General features: G+C 39.7%; 1 protein-coding gene across 10 annotated transcripts in view; it reads left to right on the top strand.

Moving 5' to 3' along the window:
- The window catches only part of WDFY3 (WD repeat and FYVE domain containing 3), a 205,675-nt gene that overhangs the window by 103,586 nt on the left and 85,368 nt on the right, over positions 1-16,721 (top strand). For all 10 annotated transcript variants that reach the window (XM_087875091.1, XM_087875090.1, XM_034431140.3 and 7 more), the window contains 6 exons: positions 1,464-1,695; positions 5,236-5,336; positions 8,180-8,398; positions 9,419-9,600; positions 12,969-13,200; positions 15,980-16,140. In XM_087875091.1, the coding sequence (XP_087731217.1) occupies positions 1,464-1,695; positions 5,236-5,336; positions 8,180-8,398; positions 9,419-9,600; positions 12,969-13,200; positions 15,980-16,140 (1,127 nt within the window). The remainder of the gene's footprint in view (positions 1-1,463; positions 1,696-5,235; positions 5,337-8,179; positions 8,399-9,418; positions 9,601-12,968; positions 13,201-15,979; positions 16,141-16,721) is intronic.

Raw genomic sequence — 16,721 nt, 5'->3', positions numbered from 1 at the left:
GAATGAGTGCTAATGAGATTTGCTTGTATTATTATAGAGGCCTTTTGGAATAGTAATAGAAAAAGGTGATTGAGTACAATTCTTAAAAATTGTTTAATCTTGGATAAGGAACCAGAAGTAATCTACATTATATAGCGTGGTATCTCACTTTAAGCCTTTCTAGGATTTTCATTGTCAGGTCTAAGCATTCACTTTTTGATAACAACTCCATAATTTAAGATCTGAAAGCATCTATAAAATCTGATTTCAAATCAAAAATAGAATAAAGCCTGGATAATAATAGTATATCCGATAATTATAACTTCTATTATTGTAGGTAATAATAGAAGAGTCAGGTACCTTGATTGTGATTAAAAGGCTGACTGTACTATGGCTATATTTAGTCCAGTGTCTTTAATAGTTGAGGTTTACTTAATAATTTCTATTTCAGTACAAGACTGAGTAGAAAAAGATTTCTCTTAGCGGGAAGAAGGTGGCTAAACTGGATTTAATTAGATATTGTTGTGGAAATTAAAATACATTTGGATGCTACTATGTGTCATTAAGATATGCAATGATTGATGGGTTGATTATATGCCATCAAGTTGATATTATCTCTTAATGACCACATAAGATAGATTTTCAGTGTGAGAATTAACTAGAAGAAAAAGACTATCTTAACATTTAATTCACAACCCAATAAAACTGGCATAAGAAGGATTTGAGTCTTTCAGTGAATGATTTCATTGGAATTTCACGAGTTAAAATTTAAATGCTTTCCAATTATGTAAATTGCTCTTTGGTTCTTTTGTCTGTTATGGATAGCCTTGACTTTTATAACTTCCATTAGCATTTCGAGGGCTGATTGTATAGTCGGTCTAATCATTTTTAGAACCATCTAGTCCCGTGATGGCGAACCTATCACATGCGTGCCAGAGGTGGCATGCAACACCCTCTCTGTGGGCACACAAGCCATTGCCCCAGTTCAGTTGTGCTGTGCATGCGTGCGTGCCTCCCACCAGCCAGCTGGTCTTCGGGTTTCTGCCGCACATCCGTGGAGGCGGGGCACGTACTGGGGGCACACGCATGCGTGGGGAAGCATGCAGGGGGCCACACGTGCATGTGCAGGAAAGCACATGCACGGGGGGAATGCAGGGGGGGCCATGCACGCATGCACAGGGGCTGCATGCACATTGCATTTTGGGGGTTCAGGTGCACCTGTGCACATTTGGGCGTGCGCGCCCACGCTTTCAGCACTCGGTCCGGAAAAGGTTAGCCATCACTGATCTAGTCCATTGCTGGTATCTCACCCATGTAGAATATGTGAAAGACATTTTACAATATGTGGGACTTAACATCAAGCAACAAACCTATCTTTTGTTTCCCCCTTTCTCCATTAGCTCAACCTCTTCCTTTTTTTTTTCACATTTGCTATTAGCACAGCTATTCTTTTTTACACCTCTTTTTCTTAATTTCTACTGCAGATAGTATGGTTACATCAATGGAAGGTCTTGGTACTGACTGTGTGTTCAGCTTACACGAAGACAGCCACTACAGGATTAGCAAGAGCCTTTTGAAGCCAGCTGAAGGAAGCACCGTGCCCCTGACAAGAGTGAAGTGTTTGGTTTCTATGACAACCCCACATGATATTAGGCTTCACGGATCATCCGTTACGCCTGCGTTTATTGAATTTGACACTTCTCTTGAAGGGTTCGGGTAAGGTCTTGCAAAATCTTTTATCTTAATTCATTGTTCTTTCATGGAGGTTTAAGGGCATGGTTTTGATTTTACAACCATAAAATGTGACACGGAAGGCTGCTTTTGATGTTACACATTCTTCTGGAACAAAGTTTAAGACCACCCCAGAAAGCATTACTTTTTATGCCTTATAACATTCCCCCCACCCCACCCCGCTAACAGTGGCCCTTGTATCCAATTGTCTTAAGTTTGGAAAGGCGCCTGGCGATCGCAGAGAGCTCTATCTAATTCATTATGTGGTTTACAGAAATTGCTTGGATTTAATTTTACACGTGTTAACAGCAGCTAAGAATTGTGTTTGCACAACAGTGGAAAAAGGAAGAGATCCGTACAGAGGAAAATGCAATTAAAAAAAAATATTAGAATGTGAAGAAATGGATAAATTAACACTTAAAATTAAGGAGAAGGAAGAAACTGAATACTTTTTAACATGGGGTTTGTTTTATCAATGGCTAACTAGCAAAAATAGAAGTTAAAAATTTAAAAGCATAAGAGAATGACTAATTATATATGGAAGGTTCACTAAAACGAATAAGCAAATAAGAATGGGGACAAATGTACCATCAAACAGACAGGTGGAAAGCAAATGGCAAACGTCTCCTGACATTTTGGAAATATTTATGGGAGGCGGGAAAGCTTTATTGGACCCAAAATATGTTTTCCCGCCTCCCATAAATATTTCCCGCCCAGAGTCCCTTGGGAGTTGGGCGGCATAGAAATGCGATAAATTAAATTAAATTAAATACTATTATTATTATGTGATCATTATTAATGTTATAAATATTATTGTTATGATTATGATTACTACTTCTTAAAATTAATTGTACCCAGAAATTGCTTTGATTTTTGATGTACTGGTCCATAAAGAAATTTAGATTGTGAAAGCATAATGTGAGTTTATAACGTTTTGTATTTCACTTGCTAAAATATTGAATTATCTCCTTAAAATATTCTTATTCCTATCTTTAGAAAAAACAACAACACAGGGAGATAGAATTACCTTGGATGTAATTCTAGCTCAGTGATTACACATCAAAATTGTGACGTCAATCCACAATGTGTCATTTTGCCATCTTCCCTTCAACACACACGCACACATACGCTCTTCTATTTTAAATGACGTAGCAGTTATGTGATTGATGTTTCCCACGGTTTGTTAATCATGGGTCTTATTCAAAGAACATGAGCAAGAACTTCATTTTCCAGAATGGGGACAAATGTACCATCAAACAGACAGGTGGAAAGCAAATGGCAAACGTCTCCTGACATTTTGGAAATATTTATGGGAGGCGGGAAAACATATTTTGGGTCCAATAAATGGAACAGTGATGCAAAACGATGAGGGAACATCATGCGTGTGGGTGCAACTGAGAGGATAGGCGGTTATTTATCGGTTTTAAAGTGCGACAGTTTTATTTTAGGCTTTACGGGGAAATTTCTACCGTTTCCCCTCCCCCCCTCAAAAGCAAGAAAACCATGCAGCCAATTTTGAGTGATTGTGGTGGAGAAGGTCCTCTCTGCAACTTTAAGCCTGGCAGACTTCAACTCCCAGAAGGCAAAGCTGGCTGGGGAATTCTGGGAGTTGAAGTCCGCCAGGCTTAAAGTTGCCAAGGTTGGAGACTCCTGCTCTGGGCCATGGAAAAGAGATCAGGGGGCTTGTCTGCAACCTGGAAAGAGCAGGTTTTCCATCACTGCTCTTAGAATGACAGCTAGGAAAGTCCCAGTATGATATTTATTCCTATTCCCCGCCATGTTTGTCCTTCAGAGAGTCCTTCTACCATATTAATTTTTACCTATTATGTACTTACGTTCTCTTTTGGGGAACATTTGTGTGTCAGTACATGAGTGGGTGTGTGAGTGCCACTACTGTATTCTTCAATCAATCCATATGTGCCGGCATTCACTGGTTCGCAATTCCTATCAAAAAGCTGAAGGTCAAAGGCCATTTCTGTCTTTTGCTCCAAGTAGGAATTTCAACATTTGTATAGGTGTCAGTCAAACTTTCTTAAAGGTTTGATTTATGCGTTTTTAAACTTTACCATTTTATCCCCTTCGCTTTCTTCCTTTTATTTTATTTATTTATTTATAAAATGCATTGGCTGCCCATTTTACCATACATAGGGTGATTCTGGGCAGCTTACAGTTAATATACACAGTTGATATGTAAAAAGTTAAAAACAGACATTAAAACCAAGGATATTGGTTTATATTTTACTGTTGTTTTTTTAATTCAATAAAAATACCGTATTTTTCGGAGTATAAGACGCACCTTCCCCCCCCCCAAAAGGGGGTGAAAATTTAGGTGTGTTTTATATACCAAATGTAGCCCTTTCCCACCCACTGGCCCCCACACTTTGGCCTCTGCCTCCCAGCAGTTACCTCCTTGCTGCAAGCAGCAAGAAGAAACAGCTCCTTTCAGCTTCAGCACATCCTAATTAGCACAAGTTGATTGGATAGGCCTTCTGACTCTCAGCTGTTTTGTGGGGGCCTCTGCTGCTTGCTGCAAGGAGGTAAATTGCTGGGAGCAGTTTTTTTTTCTTGTGCTAATCAAGCTATGCTGAAAACGAAAATGAAAGTAAAGCAGACTGTTTGCTGTTTGCTGCAACAAGGCAAAATTGCTGGGAGGCAGAGGCAGATTTCTTTTTCTTGTTTTCCTCACCAAAAAAGGTAGGTGTGTCTTATACTCCAAAAAATACGGTATACAGTTTTTTTAAAAAAAATCTAGGTGATGTACAATTTACTATGATATGTGGCTGGCTTGACAACCTGTGATTCATTCGGTCATCATTTCAGAGATAGAGGTAGTCTCCTCCATTTACAATCACAATGAGGCCAAAATATCCCTTGCTAAGCAAGACAATTGTTAACGGGTTGACCCATTTTACGGCCTTTCTTTCCATAATTGTTAAGTTAATCACTGCCATTGTTAAATTAGTAATTAGTGTTGTTAAATGAATCTGGCTTCCCCATTGACTTTGCTTGTCAGAAGGTCGCAAAAAGTGATCACGTGATCCCAGGGACATTGCAACCATCGTAAATACATGTCAGGTGCCAAATATCTGAATTTTGATCTTTAAGTTGGCCCACTTGAAGTATGTTGATTGCCCTATAATCAGTGGTGGGTTGCTACCGGTGTGCCCCGGTTCGAACGAACCGGTAGCAGCGGTGGCAGGAGGCTCCGCCCACCTCCCAGACGTCATCGAATACGATCTGCGCATGCGCAGAAGCTTCTGCACATGTGCAGATGGGGAGGGCGCGAGCGAACCGGTAGCAAAGGTAAGTGAAACCCACCCCTGCTTATAATGCACTGTTTCTCCCAACTGAAGGTTACAAACAGACAAACAGAAGAATTTTAATAATTTATTGATGTTACTGTCACTGGTTTTAGGCCCAGATAACTTGCAAAAGAGCTAGCTTTTGATCTAATTTACTATAGATATTGTTGATTTCCTTTATTGTTCAGAAACTGTTCCTAATCCATTCATCTCTTTTTTATAGTTGCCTGTTCTTACCTAGCTTGGCACCTCACAATGCACCAACCAATAATGTTGTTACTACAGGACTGATTGATGGCACTGTAGTCAGTGGAATTGGAAACGGTGAGTCCTTGACTGTTGTCCACTTAGATCGGGGTGGGAAACTGTGGCCCTTTTATGACTTATGAACTTGTGAACTCCCAGAATTTCTTTAACCAGCCCTAGCAGCTCAGAATTTCTCAAGAGTTGACGTCCACAAGTCATAAAGGGGCCCCTATAGTTCCCCACCTCTGGCTTGCTTAGATAGATGTGCTTTGTGTATTGTTTTCGGAGAATAGCAGTATGATATCTTAATTTTACATTTGGTATATAACAGAGGTGTCAAACTCGATTTCATTGGGGGCCGCATCAGGGTTGTGTTTGACCTCGGGGGGCTGGGATGGGTGTGGCCAGCTTGACGTCACTCATGTTGTGGGTGCCTTTGGTGGCCCGAGTGCTCTGCCAGCAAAAATGGGCTCCTGTTCTGCCCCAGTTACGGACCCCAAAGAACGCAGCACACACAAAGTCCGTACAAACCTTAGTTTACTAATTAAGGACTACTAATGAGCTTTCTTAGTAGTTGTTCGAACACAACTACAATTTAAATCAGTCTTTTCTGAACAAGGGCTGTTAATTTAAATTCATTAACAGCCAACAAGAATCCAAAGAATAATAACTCAATTCTGAGGCACAGTATTTCAGATAACCGTAATCTTACTGTGGTTGGCAGAATGCCCAGAAGCAATTTGTAGGAAAACTGACAAGAGATAAACAAGAGCCGAATCAAATTTTTCTGGAATCAAGACGTGAAGGAATATGAACGAAGTTGTTTCCTGCAAATTGCCTCAGTCATCATCCTTCCTTAAATAGGCTAGGGGAGTGGCCAATTAGCCTCAAGCCTTACTCTCGAGGAGACCTCCTGAGGAGCCACTCCTGCCTTTTAACAGCTCTGCGCGCTCGTGCATCAAAAAGAGGCTCCTCCTCTTCTTCCTCTTCACTTATGGGAGCTTCTGAAGGTTCTGAAGGCCCTGGCTGAATCCCCGCCTCTGTCACCACATCTTCTCCAGCCTCCTCATTGTCTGACTAGAGCGCCAGCTGCACAGGCTGCTGGCGCAGCACCACACCAGCCTCCTCGCTATTGGAATCAGCTACTAACTGCACAGGCCGCTGACCGGCCACAACAGCTCCTGAGCTCCGTTTTTGGCTGCGGCAGCCTCCTGCCACCCTCTACCAGCGAAAATGGAGCTTGGAGGGCTGCCTCAGGCTCTATTTTCACTGGCAGAGGCACCGCAGGCCGGTCCTTCACTGTTTTCAGGGCAGCCCCGCGGGCCTTGAGTTTCACACTCCTGGTATATAACCTCATACTGGGACCTGTAAATTTACCTTTGTGTCAGGATAGTATTTTTTTTAACAGAATGACCTCTTGATGACCCATTTTTGGTTAAATTTTTCATGAAGGCAAAATGCCAGTGTTCCATTATATTGTGAGAATCATAAGCAGAGAAAAGTGGCAGAAGACTTACAGCAACTCAATTTAACTGATTATTAGAGCATAGCTGAATCCTCAAACAATTGGGTGAACCATTTAATGTAAGGATTTTATGTGATGTAAATCACCGGAAGCCTGTAGAAAATGGGTTATATATAAATGGAAGGAAGGAAGGGAGGAAGCTTTTAGTACATTGTGTCAGCATTTCCCTTCCCTTTATATAGTAAGAAAAAAAGGGGAAATAATATAGGAAAATTGTTTAGAAATTGGCTGCAAACTATCGAAACAAATAACAAGTATCATAAACTTTTTTGTGATTGAATATATATCACTTCTTTATTTACTATTCAATAGCAATCACAAAGTTTGGGCAGTGATTCCCAGATGCATTAATGAATTACTTAATTTCATGTCCTTTCATATTTTATATTTGTTTGATGTGAATAAGATTTTTATACTAATTTATTATTATTATATGATCATGCACGAGTAGCCCACTATGCATGATGACTGAACATGCATCAGTAAGATGGATGCACTTTTGAAAGAAGTTACCTACTAAAACAGAATTAGATTTTTTTAATAAGTAATATTTTTATTTTTTACCTCTTCCAGAAATTCATAGGATCCAGCTGTGTAGACAGCTGCAAGATTAAAATATTCAACCTAGATATGTAAAGAATTTGGAGAAAGAGTTATGTATTTTTTCGGAGTATAAGACGCTCCGGAGTATAAGTACCTTAGTTTTGGGGGAGGAAAATAAGAAAAAAAAATTACGCCTCTGCCTACCAGCATCCATTGGTATTCATCTGGCTAGCGTCCTGTCAGTGTGTGAGACAGTTGAGGACTGTTTGGAAACTGAAACAGCTGTGTGAGCAACAAGAAAGGAGACAGCAAGGAGCCTGAGCATGGCTTAGCTCAACTGTTCTAAAGCTGCATGCTGTGCTGATCTCTGAAACTAAAACTGAAACTCCTTTCCTCTGCTTGTGTTTTGCTTATATTTACTACCACGTTGGAAAACCTGCTTTTGGTATTGTATATTTACTTCATGTGTTATATTATGTATACAGAGAAGTTGTTGAATCCTGCTGAATCAGTTACTTGTATGTGCTTTCTGGATGTGATTGCTGCTGCAAACTCTGACAGTCCTTGCAGCAAATAATGAACAGCCAGATCAGCTTCTGCACATTATTGCAGCCTGATTCAGCACAAGCAGCTGATTGGTGGGTGGATTGGCCTCCCCGAATACCTCCAATCAGCTGTTCCAGGCTGCAGGGATTGCCACACACCATCGCATCCTCCGTGCCTTGCGTTTTTGGCTACATTCGGTTTATAAGACACACCCAAATTTTCACTCTCTTTTAGAGGGGGTGGGGAGTGCATCTTATACTCCGAAAAATACAGTAATAGCTAATTTCCCATCATTTTTGTTTTACAGGAGAGCGTCTTTTCCCACCTCCATCTGGATTAAGCTTTTCAAGTTGGTTTTGTGTGGAACATTTTAGCACAGCCCCAAATTATCATCCAATTAGGTTACTTACAATTGTAAGGCGAGCAAACAGCTCTGAACAGCACTATATATGCCTCGCTATCGTCCTTTCAGTAAAAGACCGATCCCTTATTGTTTCAACTAAAGAAGAACTGCTTCAGAATTACGGTAAGAACCAGCCTGTCTAGACACATTTCATCCATTTTTTTTTTCACTTTACGATAATCAAGCTTCATCTTGAAATAGCATTCCTGCTCCAACAAACCATGATGGGTTGAATGGGGGAATAAGCAACGAGCTGGAATAGTTTTTAAGGCTTCTACAAACTATTATTGTAAACCTGAAGTCTTAATTTGTTGAGGACCCTGAACTTGGCAATTGTGGAAATCGAACCCAAGTATAATGAAGAGGTTCTTCAGCTAATTTTTCCTTTCTTCTACAATAACTTAAAAAAGGTAGTCCTCAACTTGCAACCAAAATGGAGCTTGCCGTTCACAGTCGTAGATCATGATGGTTGTAAATTAGCTCACCCACATGGCTGACTCAATTTTATAACTTAATTTCTGCAAAAAAAAAAAAAAGTTATAAAATTGACTGCAAGAGACTGCAAATGGTTATAATCTGGGCCGGTTGTGCCGAGCGCCCAACCTGGAGTCTTGACCACATAGAGAGTTGATGGGACTTCAGAACTGGGTTGTAAGTACCCCTGTGGAAGTTTGTCATAACTTTAGCCAGTCGCTAAATGACCCAGTTGTAACTCAAGAATTACCTGTAGGACATTTGAGCCAAATGTAACTTTTTAATGTTGCTAGTAGTAAAAGTTCAATCCCTGTGATTCTCTTTCTAATGGCTTGCCTAGTAAATGAAAATGGATAGTCCATTAAAATTAACATACACTTATTTAATTAATTTTAATGTAGTCTTAACTCTTATTCTTTTCTGTATCTGGTTCTTTATTGTGATGGTGAATTGAATGCAAACAGTCAAGTGCTTAACTGCTTTGTACTTTGATTTTCTAATGTTTTGATTTGATGATAAATCTGAAGCCAAATTAGAGTACCATGCTCATGGTCTCTTATTTTTAATGGGGAATTTAATGGGGCATTACTTCTTTTTGGGTTTGAACATTGCCAATATTCCTTTGGCAACTGAAACTGAAACAATCTTTTTGTGTGTGTGTGTCTTCAGCTGATGACTTCAATGAGGAATCCTCCTGCTATGAGATTCTGCCCTGTTGTGCTCGTTTTCGTTGTGGTGACCACATAGTGGAAGGCCAGTGGCATCACATGGTTTTGGTAATGAGCAAAGGCATGCTGAAAAATAGTACTGCTGCACTTTACATTGATGGACAGTTGATTAATACAGTCAAGGTAAATTCAGAGTCTATAGCATCTATCCCTTACTAGAAAATATATGTGATAGTATTTATTCTCAAGTGCTGTTGGTAGTTGCTTTATGTTGGTTCAGAGGTGCAATGGTTCAGTGGTTAAAAACACTGAGCTTGTCAGCTGGAAAGCTGACAACCTGGGTTTGAGACCCGAGCACCATGTAATGGGGCGAGCTCCCATTGCTTGCCTCAGCTCCTGCCCATCTAACAGTTCCAAAGCATGCAAATGCGAGTAGATAAATAGGTACCAATTCGGTGGGAAGGCAAGTGTTCTGTGTGCCTCGGGGTATAATCATGCTGTCCAGATGATCACAGAAATGTCTTTGGGCAACACTCCCTTGGCTAAGAAATAGAGACGAGCATCGCCCCCTAGACTTGGACACCACCGGACAGGGGAAACCTTTAGCTTTTGTATTGTTTCACTTCGTGATATTAAGTTCATATTTGCCAGGGGTTTCTGAAGCAAGCCCTGATTTTTGTCAAAATGACAAAACACGCACAGTGATGTCATAATGCAAGCTCTACCCCTTAGTACTTGTGTGCAACATCAAAGTCCTTGTATCATAGGACCCATGGTGATTGCTATTCATACGAAGAGGGAATCTTGCTTTCTGAAATCAATGCTACATTATTTGGTCATATCTAAAAAGATATTTTATGCTCTTTGTGCTGTTCTGTTTGGTTCCCTAGTCAACATTTGAAGAAGTGTTGTTTGCTGCTATCCTTATTCTTCAAAAAGCAGAATTGACTCGTGATTAAATGCATACATGAAATAAAAGATATCAGTGCTTAATCCATTTCAAATTGAGTGATTTAGAAGAATATCCTAGTCTGGAAAATCATAACACATTTACAAATTACAGAAAATCAAGTAGAACACTTAAGCCAGTATGGTGGTCTATATAACAATATTGCAAAATGTTTAGAATAAACATTGTAGAATAAATAAAAACTTGATAAAGCTCAACTTAGTCTGAAACCGTTCTGGCATCTGGTTTGTCTAATTCATGTTAAAAAGAAAATGCAAGGGACCAACACAGTGCATGAAAAGAAATATTCTAACTATGAGATTAACTTCAAAGAAAGTAAAACAGTGGCTATAATTGCCTAATACTGTAGTATGTTGTGCAATGTTGTTGTGCAATGTTGTGCAACATGCTCTGGATATTTAAAAATGAATAAAAATGAAGAGAAGATATACCAAAACAAGAGTCATAATCATGTGAAATATGAGATTTACGGCGTGTCAAATTTTTTAGCTTTCAATTTCCATACATTAGGGGTGTTCAAAAGTTGTGACATGCCTTGGGGATTGTAAAGATATTTTGGTTACTTTAATATAATTTAGATGTGCTTAGTAAGTAACTACATAAATATCATAACTTTTAAATATTTTGTTTGTTTCATTTGACATGATGTGAACAGATGTTTTGGTTATGCATTTTTGAGAAATGAAAAGTTTTGTTTGTAGTTCCTCAGAACTAGTAGGGATAAGCTTATTAGTAGTTAGAGCAACTTTTTCTGCCTTAAGTCTCACCCCACCCCACCCCCACCCCCATAAAATCTCTTTACGTAAGTCAAGCTAGAGTTACTGCTCTGGCTGCTAGAATTTCCTGTCCCAATGTCCTGCAAACATGGATTTAATAGCAATAGATTCTATTTGTCTATCACCATAAAGACAAATAGCTTTCATTTCCTTAGGATGTTTCATCGTAACAGCCCGTATTGGCTGCCTGTCACTCCTTGCTGGTCTGAGAGGTTTTCCTCTGCTCCTACAGGGATTTGCGGATTCCCTGTGGTGCTTCGAGTATCCTCTCTTCTTTACCAACCCCTACAGAGTTGCCTAGGGTCTTGAGGGACCCCCAGGCAGAGGGATTTCGACAATTTCCACAGAGCCCCGTGGAATCCCATTGCAACTGCTGCGGCGCTAGCTACGCCTCCCCTCCAGTTAGTTATCCTTGTACAGCATGCAGGATGTTAGAAACAAAGCTAGACTGCATTAATCACTAGCAATCCATCCAGTACCACACACTTAATTCACAAGAGAAATAGGGGAGTAGTAAATATCCAAATTTCTCCCCATATATAATCCATCTAAAAAGAGCTTGTGTGAGGATTAAAGAACAAGTTGTTTAAGTCCCAAGATACCATGGAATGGGGACAAAGCCACAACTTGGGTTTTTCCCCCCTGCCTAGTCAAAATCGAAGAAGGAGGAATTTGATTCATTTCCTTCACTATCTTTAGATAAAAAGTGGAAGAGGTTCTCCATGGTAATCCAATTGGGAGGAAACCTTGCCTCCTGTTACTCCTTAGGAGAGATGAATGATCTCCCTATAAAGTAACAGATTAGATGAAATATATCAAAATGTGTAACAGAGGGCATTGTAGGAAAAGAGCAGACAGAACTGGGTGGCAGAGTTAAGTGCATCATCAGCTTAGAATCATTACGATACCACAAACACTCTTAATTCCAACTCCTTCTTGATTCCATTGATCCTCATTTGGTACCAATTCAGTTTTGAACTTTAGTTGATCAGTTTCTGAGCCGCAGTGGCGCAGTGGTTAAGAGTGCAGTACTGCAGGCTACTTCTGCTGACTGCCAGCTGCCTGCAATTTGTCAGTTGAAATCTCACCAGGCTCAAGGTTGACTCAGCCTTCCCTCCTTCCGAGGTCGGTAAAATGAGGACCCAGATTGTTGGGGGCAATAGGCTGACTCTGTAAACCACTTAGAAAGGGTTGTAAAGCACTGTAAAACGGTGTATAAGTCTAAGTGCTATTGCTATTCTTGTGTATTATGCTGCAATCTTAAAAATGGTCCTGATTTTTGTGCCTGACAGGCACCTTGCTCCTTCCTCTCTTCCACCATGAAAATGAGGGGGTGCAGAAAATTGTGGGTGCCATGGAGGTGTGGGGGAGAGGGGAATATAGAGAGAGCTACCTGTATTTCTTATCCTCAGTGGTGTTGTCTGATGCCAAAAAAAATAAAATAAATTTCTCTCCTTAAATACAACTGAAACTACGGATATGTTTATACAGTATATTCACTCTCTTAAATGCAGGCTTAATACATGCAGCTTTCATCAGATTAAAACATTTATAAATACATTATGTATATTTTTAATTGGACAGGAGCCTGAATAAACATTTGCTTTGCTTTCTTAGCACATAGAAATGTCAAAATAAGCTGCATATGGTGCTAGTTGTATTGACTTCTTATGTACGCAGAGCAAGATAGTAGAAAATAGCTAGATGGTTTGGTGGCAGCCTATGGGGATTAATCATAGGTAGAGCATGTAACTTTATTTGTCTATAGGATAGGTATGATAGTCTTGCATTAACGTATTTTACAGTTTCACTATATTCACAGTAGCCCAGGAGGTTCAAGTTGTGCCAATCCACCAATAGTTAGTACAGTTTATGCCTATATAGGCACACCACCTGCCCAGCGACAGCTCTCATCACTCGTTTGGCGGTTGGGACCAACCCATTTCCTAGAAGAAGTCTTACCTCCATCAAGCATTAGCACAATTTATGAACTCGGCCCAAACTATGTTGGAAGTTTCCAAGCTGTCTACATGCCTTGTAAGTAAAAGAAAACCTAATTTAAATATCTTTTTTTTTTAAATGACTTTTGACAATATATCTTTATTTATTTATTTATTTTCAAAAAATATGATAGCATTTTGTAAAAGGGCAAGAAACTATTCCTCAAAAAAATATTTTAGTTTGGGCTTCAGGATAAAAAAGAGGAAAAGACTTACAGAAGACAGTTTGATCCAGCATCTACTGCTGATTTTGTCAGAGTTTGTTGCAGCACACACAATCAGACACAATTAAATAATTCTGCAGGATTCAACTACATAAGAAAACGTCTTTACTGTATATACAATACCATTGTAGGTTTTTCCACGTTGTAGAGAAGAGGAATAGCAAGTACAAACACAGCACAAAATTGAGAAGACAAAATGGAGAAGAGAGAAACTAGTGCCCTCAAGCTTATATACAGAATAGTTCAGCCACGCCCAGGCTCCAAACTGTCTCTTATGGCCCCATACAACAAATACTATGTTTCATTTACCAAACAGCCCTCATTGGCTGACCTGTTACCATGTCCATCCAAACAGCCCCCATTGGCTGACCTATTCCAGTCTATGAATATTCATACTCTGACAGATTTTACTAGGTGTAACGCAGAGAGGCTTCTGGGTAAACAGGTTTGAAATTGTGATATTAGATTTTTTCTGAGATTATGTGGAAAATAAGATTTTGTAAATTATTTTTTATAATAATAACAATTTGATCAGTGTTTATCAAATAAACAATCTTTCTCCTTTTTCCCCTGAATTTTATCCCTTTCTTAATTTTCTTTTTGGACTGAGACAGCTAACCCATTCTTGATATTGGCATGAAAAGATTATACTATTTTTTTGGCCTAAATCTTCAATGTTTCTAAAGAGAAATATATAGGAATTTGATTGATATTTTGACCAAAGGTCTTACCAATTGCATCTACTAGAAACTGTAACCCCAAATATTTGAGGACAATGCATTTGGAAACAGCAATATATAGAGATCAAATGTTCATAAAAATACATTAATAATTGTAGATAATATTTATATACCATTTTAGGGTACTTTTACATATCATGCTTACTGAATAAATGTAATCTTCAGGTTTATATGATGGGCTTTGTGTGCTGTTCAAATCTGAACCAAAGCCCAAATTAATTAAAATATACATACAGGTATTCGTGACTCACTGACTGCCTTGTTCGGAAATTTTTCAACATTGCAAATTGTCGTAACTGCTGCTTTCTGTAATCACAACAACTGTCCTCTGTGCACTTCACAAGCAGCTTTCTACAAGCAGAAGTAATGGACAACACAGTAGTGAGATTGCAAGTTGCAATGTCTCAATTAACAACCGCTGTGATTTGCTTAATGACAAGTTGGAAGCTGCTTTTAAGTCAGGTGTGGTCACATGATTTTTTTTCCACTTAGCAGCTGGGGCACCTAACTATGGAGTTGCCAGTCCCAATTGTGGTCGGGAAGCGAGGACTACCTATAAAACTATGATACGTTTAGGTTTTTCTGTAGGTCATTTGAATTTAGATGTTCAGATGTTAAGAATTAACCATCTAGGTTTTGCTCTTCCAGTCTGCAGACGGAAAGGTAGATGGTAGAAATGGGTGCAAAACAAATCCAAATAAAATAAAATAAAATGAATAAATGTCCCAGGATAATGAGGCATGATCAAACCTGGGTCAGTCACCGGGAGCAGAGATTTACTCTTCCCATTCTTGTGTTTCTTTTAGCAGTTCTGCCTTGTTGGGAGAGGACAATTAGCATTTTATACACAGTCCCTCTAATTGTAATTGGGCCAACGTGCTGCTGGAGCTTTGTTTTTAATTAGGAAAACAACTGAGCCATTACAAAGCAGAGTAGGGTGAGACCAACTGGAAAGGAGGGGAATTTGCAACTCATTTATCATAGCAACTATAGCTGTATTGTTAAGGGTGCACGACGTGGGTAAACTACCCATTGCTAAGCAACTCTTGGAATTTACATGCAAGGAGGGCAACTTGTTTCAAAGTTCTAGTTACTGTGAAGTTAAAATCTATTACGTTTGTGCTTATAGTAGCAAAGTAGATACTGGATGAACATTTGATTTGTTTTAGAATTGCTGCTATTATTGACTAGATCTTAGGCTAAATATTTCTCTCTAACACATAATACCGCACTATAACTATATTACAAACACAGGTAGTCCTCAATCTACAACCACAATTGAGCACAAAATTTATGTTGTTAAGTGAGAAATTTATTAAGTGAGTTTTGCCCCACTTTGCGACTTTCCTTGCCACATTCGTTAAGCGAACCACTGCAGTTGTTAAATTAGTAACACGGTTGTTAAGTGAAACTGGCTTCCGTATTGATTTTGCTTGCCAGAAGGTCGCAAAAGGGGATCACATAACCCCAGGATACTGCAACCGTCATAAATGTGAGTCAGTTGTCAGGGGTGATGTAAATCATGTGACCATGGGGAATGCTATAACAGTCGTAAGTGTGAAAATGGTCCCAAGTCCCTTTTTTCAGTGCAAACTGTTGTAAGTTGTGGACTTTCTGTAGAAGTTAACTCTGAAAAGTTGTCCTTCTCTAACGTCTCCTAGGGCATTCCCAATTGCAGTGAGATTTGGTTTAAAGGTTGTATCTCCATCTGGTATATAATCTATGGCAGAGGTCTTCAAATTTGGCAGCTTTAAGACTTGTGGACTTCAACTCCCAGAATTCTCCAGCCAGCTATGCTATGATCTATGGTATGTTATATCATCTCACGCTGAAATGTTTCTCTTGCTTGAAGGTAAAGATTCCAAAGCAGAAGGAATCGGTCCATCTCCAGTCTCATTGGTCCCAGAGGAGAAAGTATCTTTTGGCCTCTATGCGCTCTCCGTTTCTTCCCTGACAGTGGCAAGGATTAGAAAAGTTTATAACAAATTGGACAGTAAGGCCATAGCCAAACAGGTAAGCTGAAAACTTTTTTTTCATGTCTCGCTTTTTTAGTTTTCAGTATTGACTCAACAAATGTTGTAATACTCAACTTTGACCATCAGTAGACCTTACACTATATTTGATACATGAGAGTCACCAAATCAACAAGCATCTTTTATGATAAGTCCGTGATGGAGAACGTATGGCACGCTTGCCAGAGGTGGGAGCCCCAGGTCAGATCTCTGTGGCCTTTCTTTCGTGAGCTTCTGTTTCCCTGCAAATGATGAAACAGAAGCTCACGAAAGAAAAAGATCTTACCTCTTGCCACGCTGCCAGTGTTGGAATGCCCCGCCTCCCACCGGCCAGCTGGTCTTTGGGTCTCTGCTGCGCATGCCTACATGCATGTCTGTGTATGCCCACATTTCATGTCTGCACATGCACACATTTGCGCGTGCACACCTTTCAGTTTGGGCATGCATGCACAGTTTGGGTTCCTCCCGGTTCAGCCCGGTTCTCCCGAGCCAGTAGCGGAGACGATATGATGTCACCGAACCGGTTCTGCCTCCCCCCCGCGCCTCCCCCCCGCGTTATTCTTACCTTTTATTTGCCCCCAC

The sequence above is a fragment of the Pantherophis guttatus genome, chromosome 8 (genome assembly GCF_059756535.1).
Source record: "Pantherophis guttatus breed Tessera chromosome 8, ASM5975653v1, whole genome shotgun sequence".
Lineage (NCBI taxonomy): Eukaryota > Metazoa > Chordata > Lepidosauria > Squamata > Colubridae > Pantherophis > Pantherophis guttatus.
This window is presented reverse-complemented; position numbering and strand designations above follow the sequence as displayed.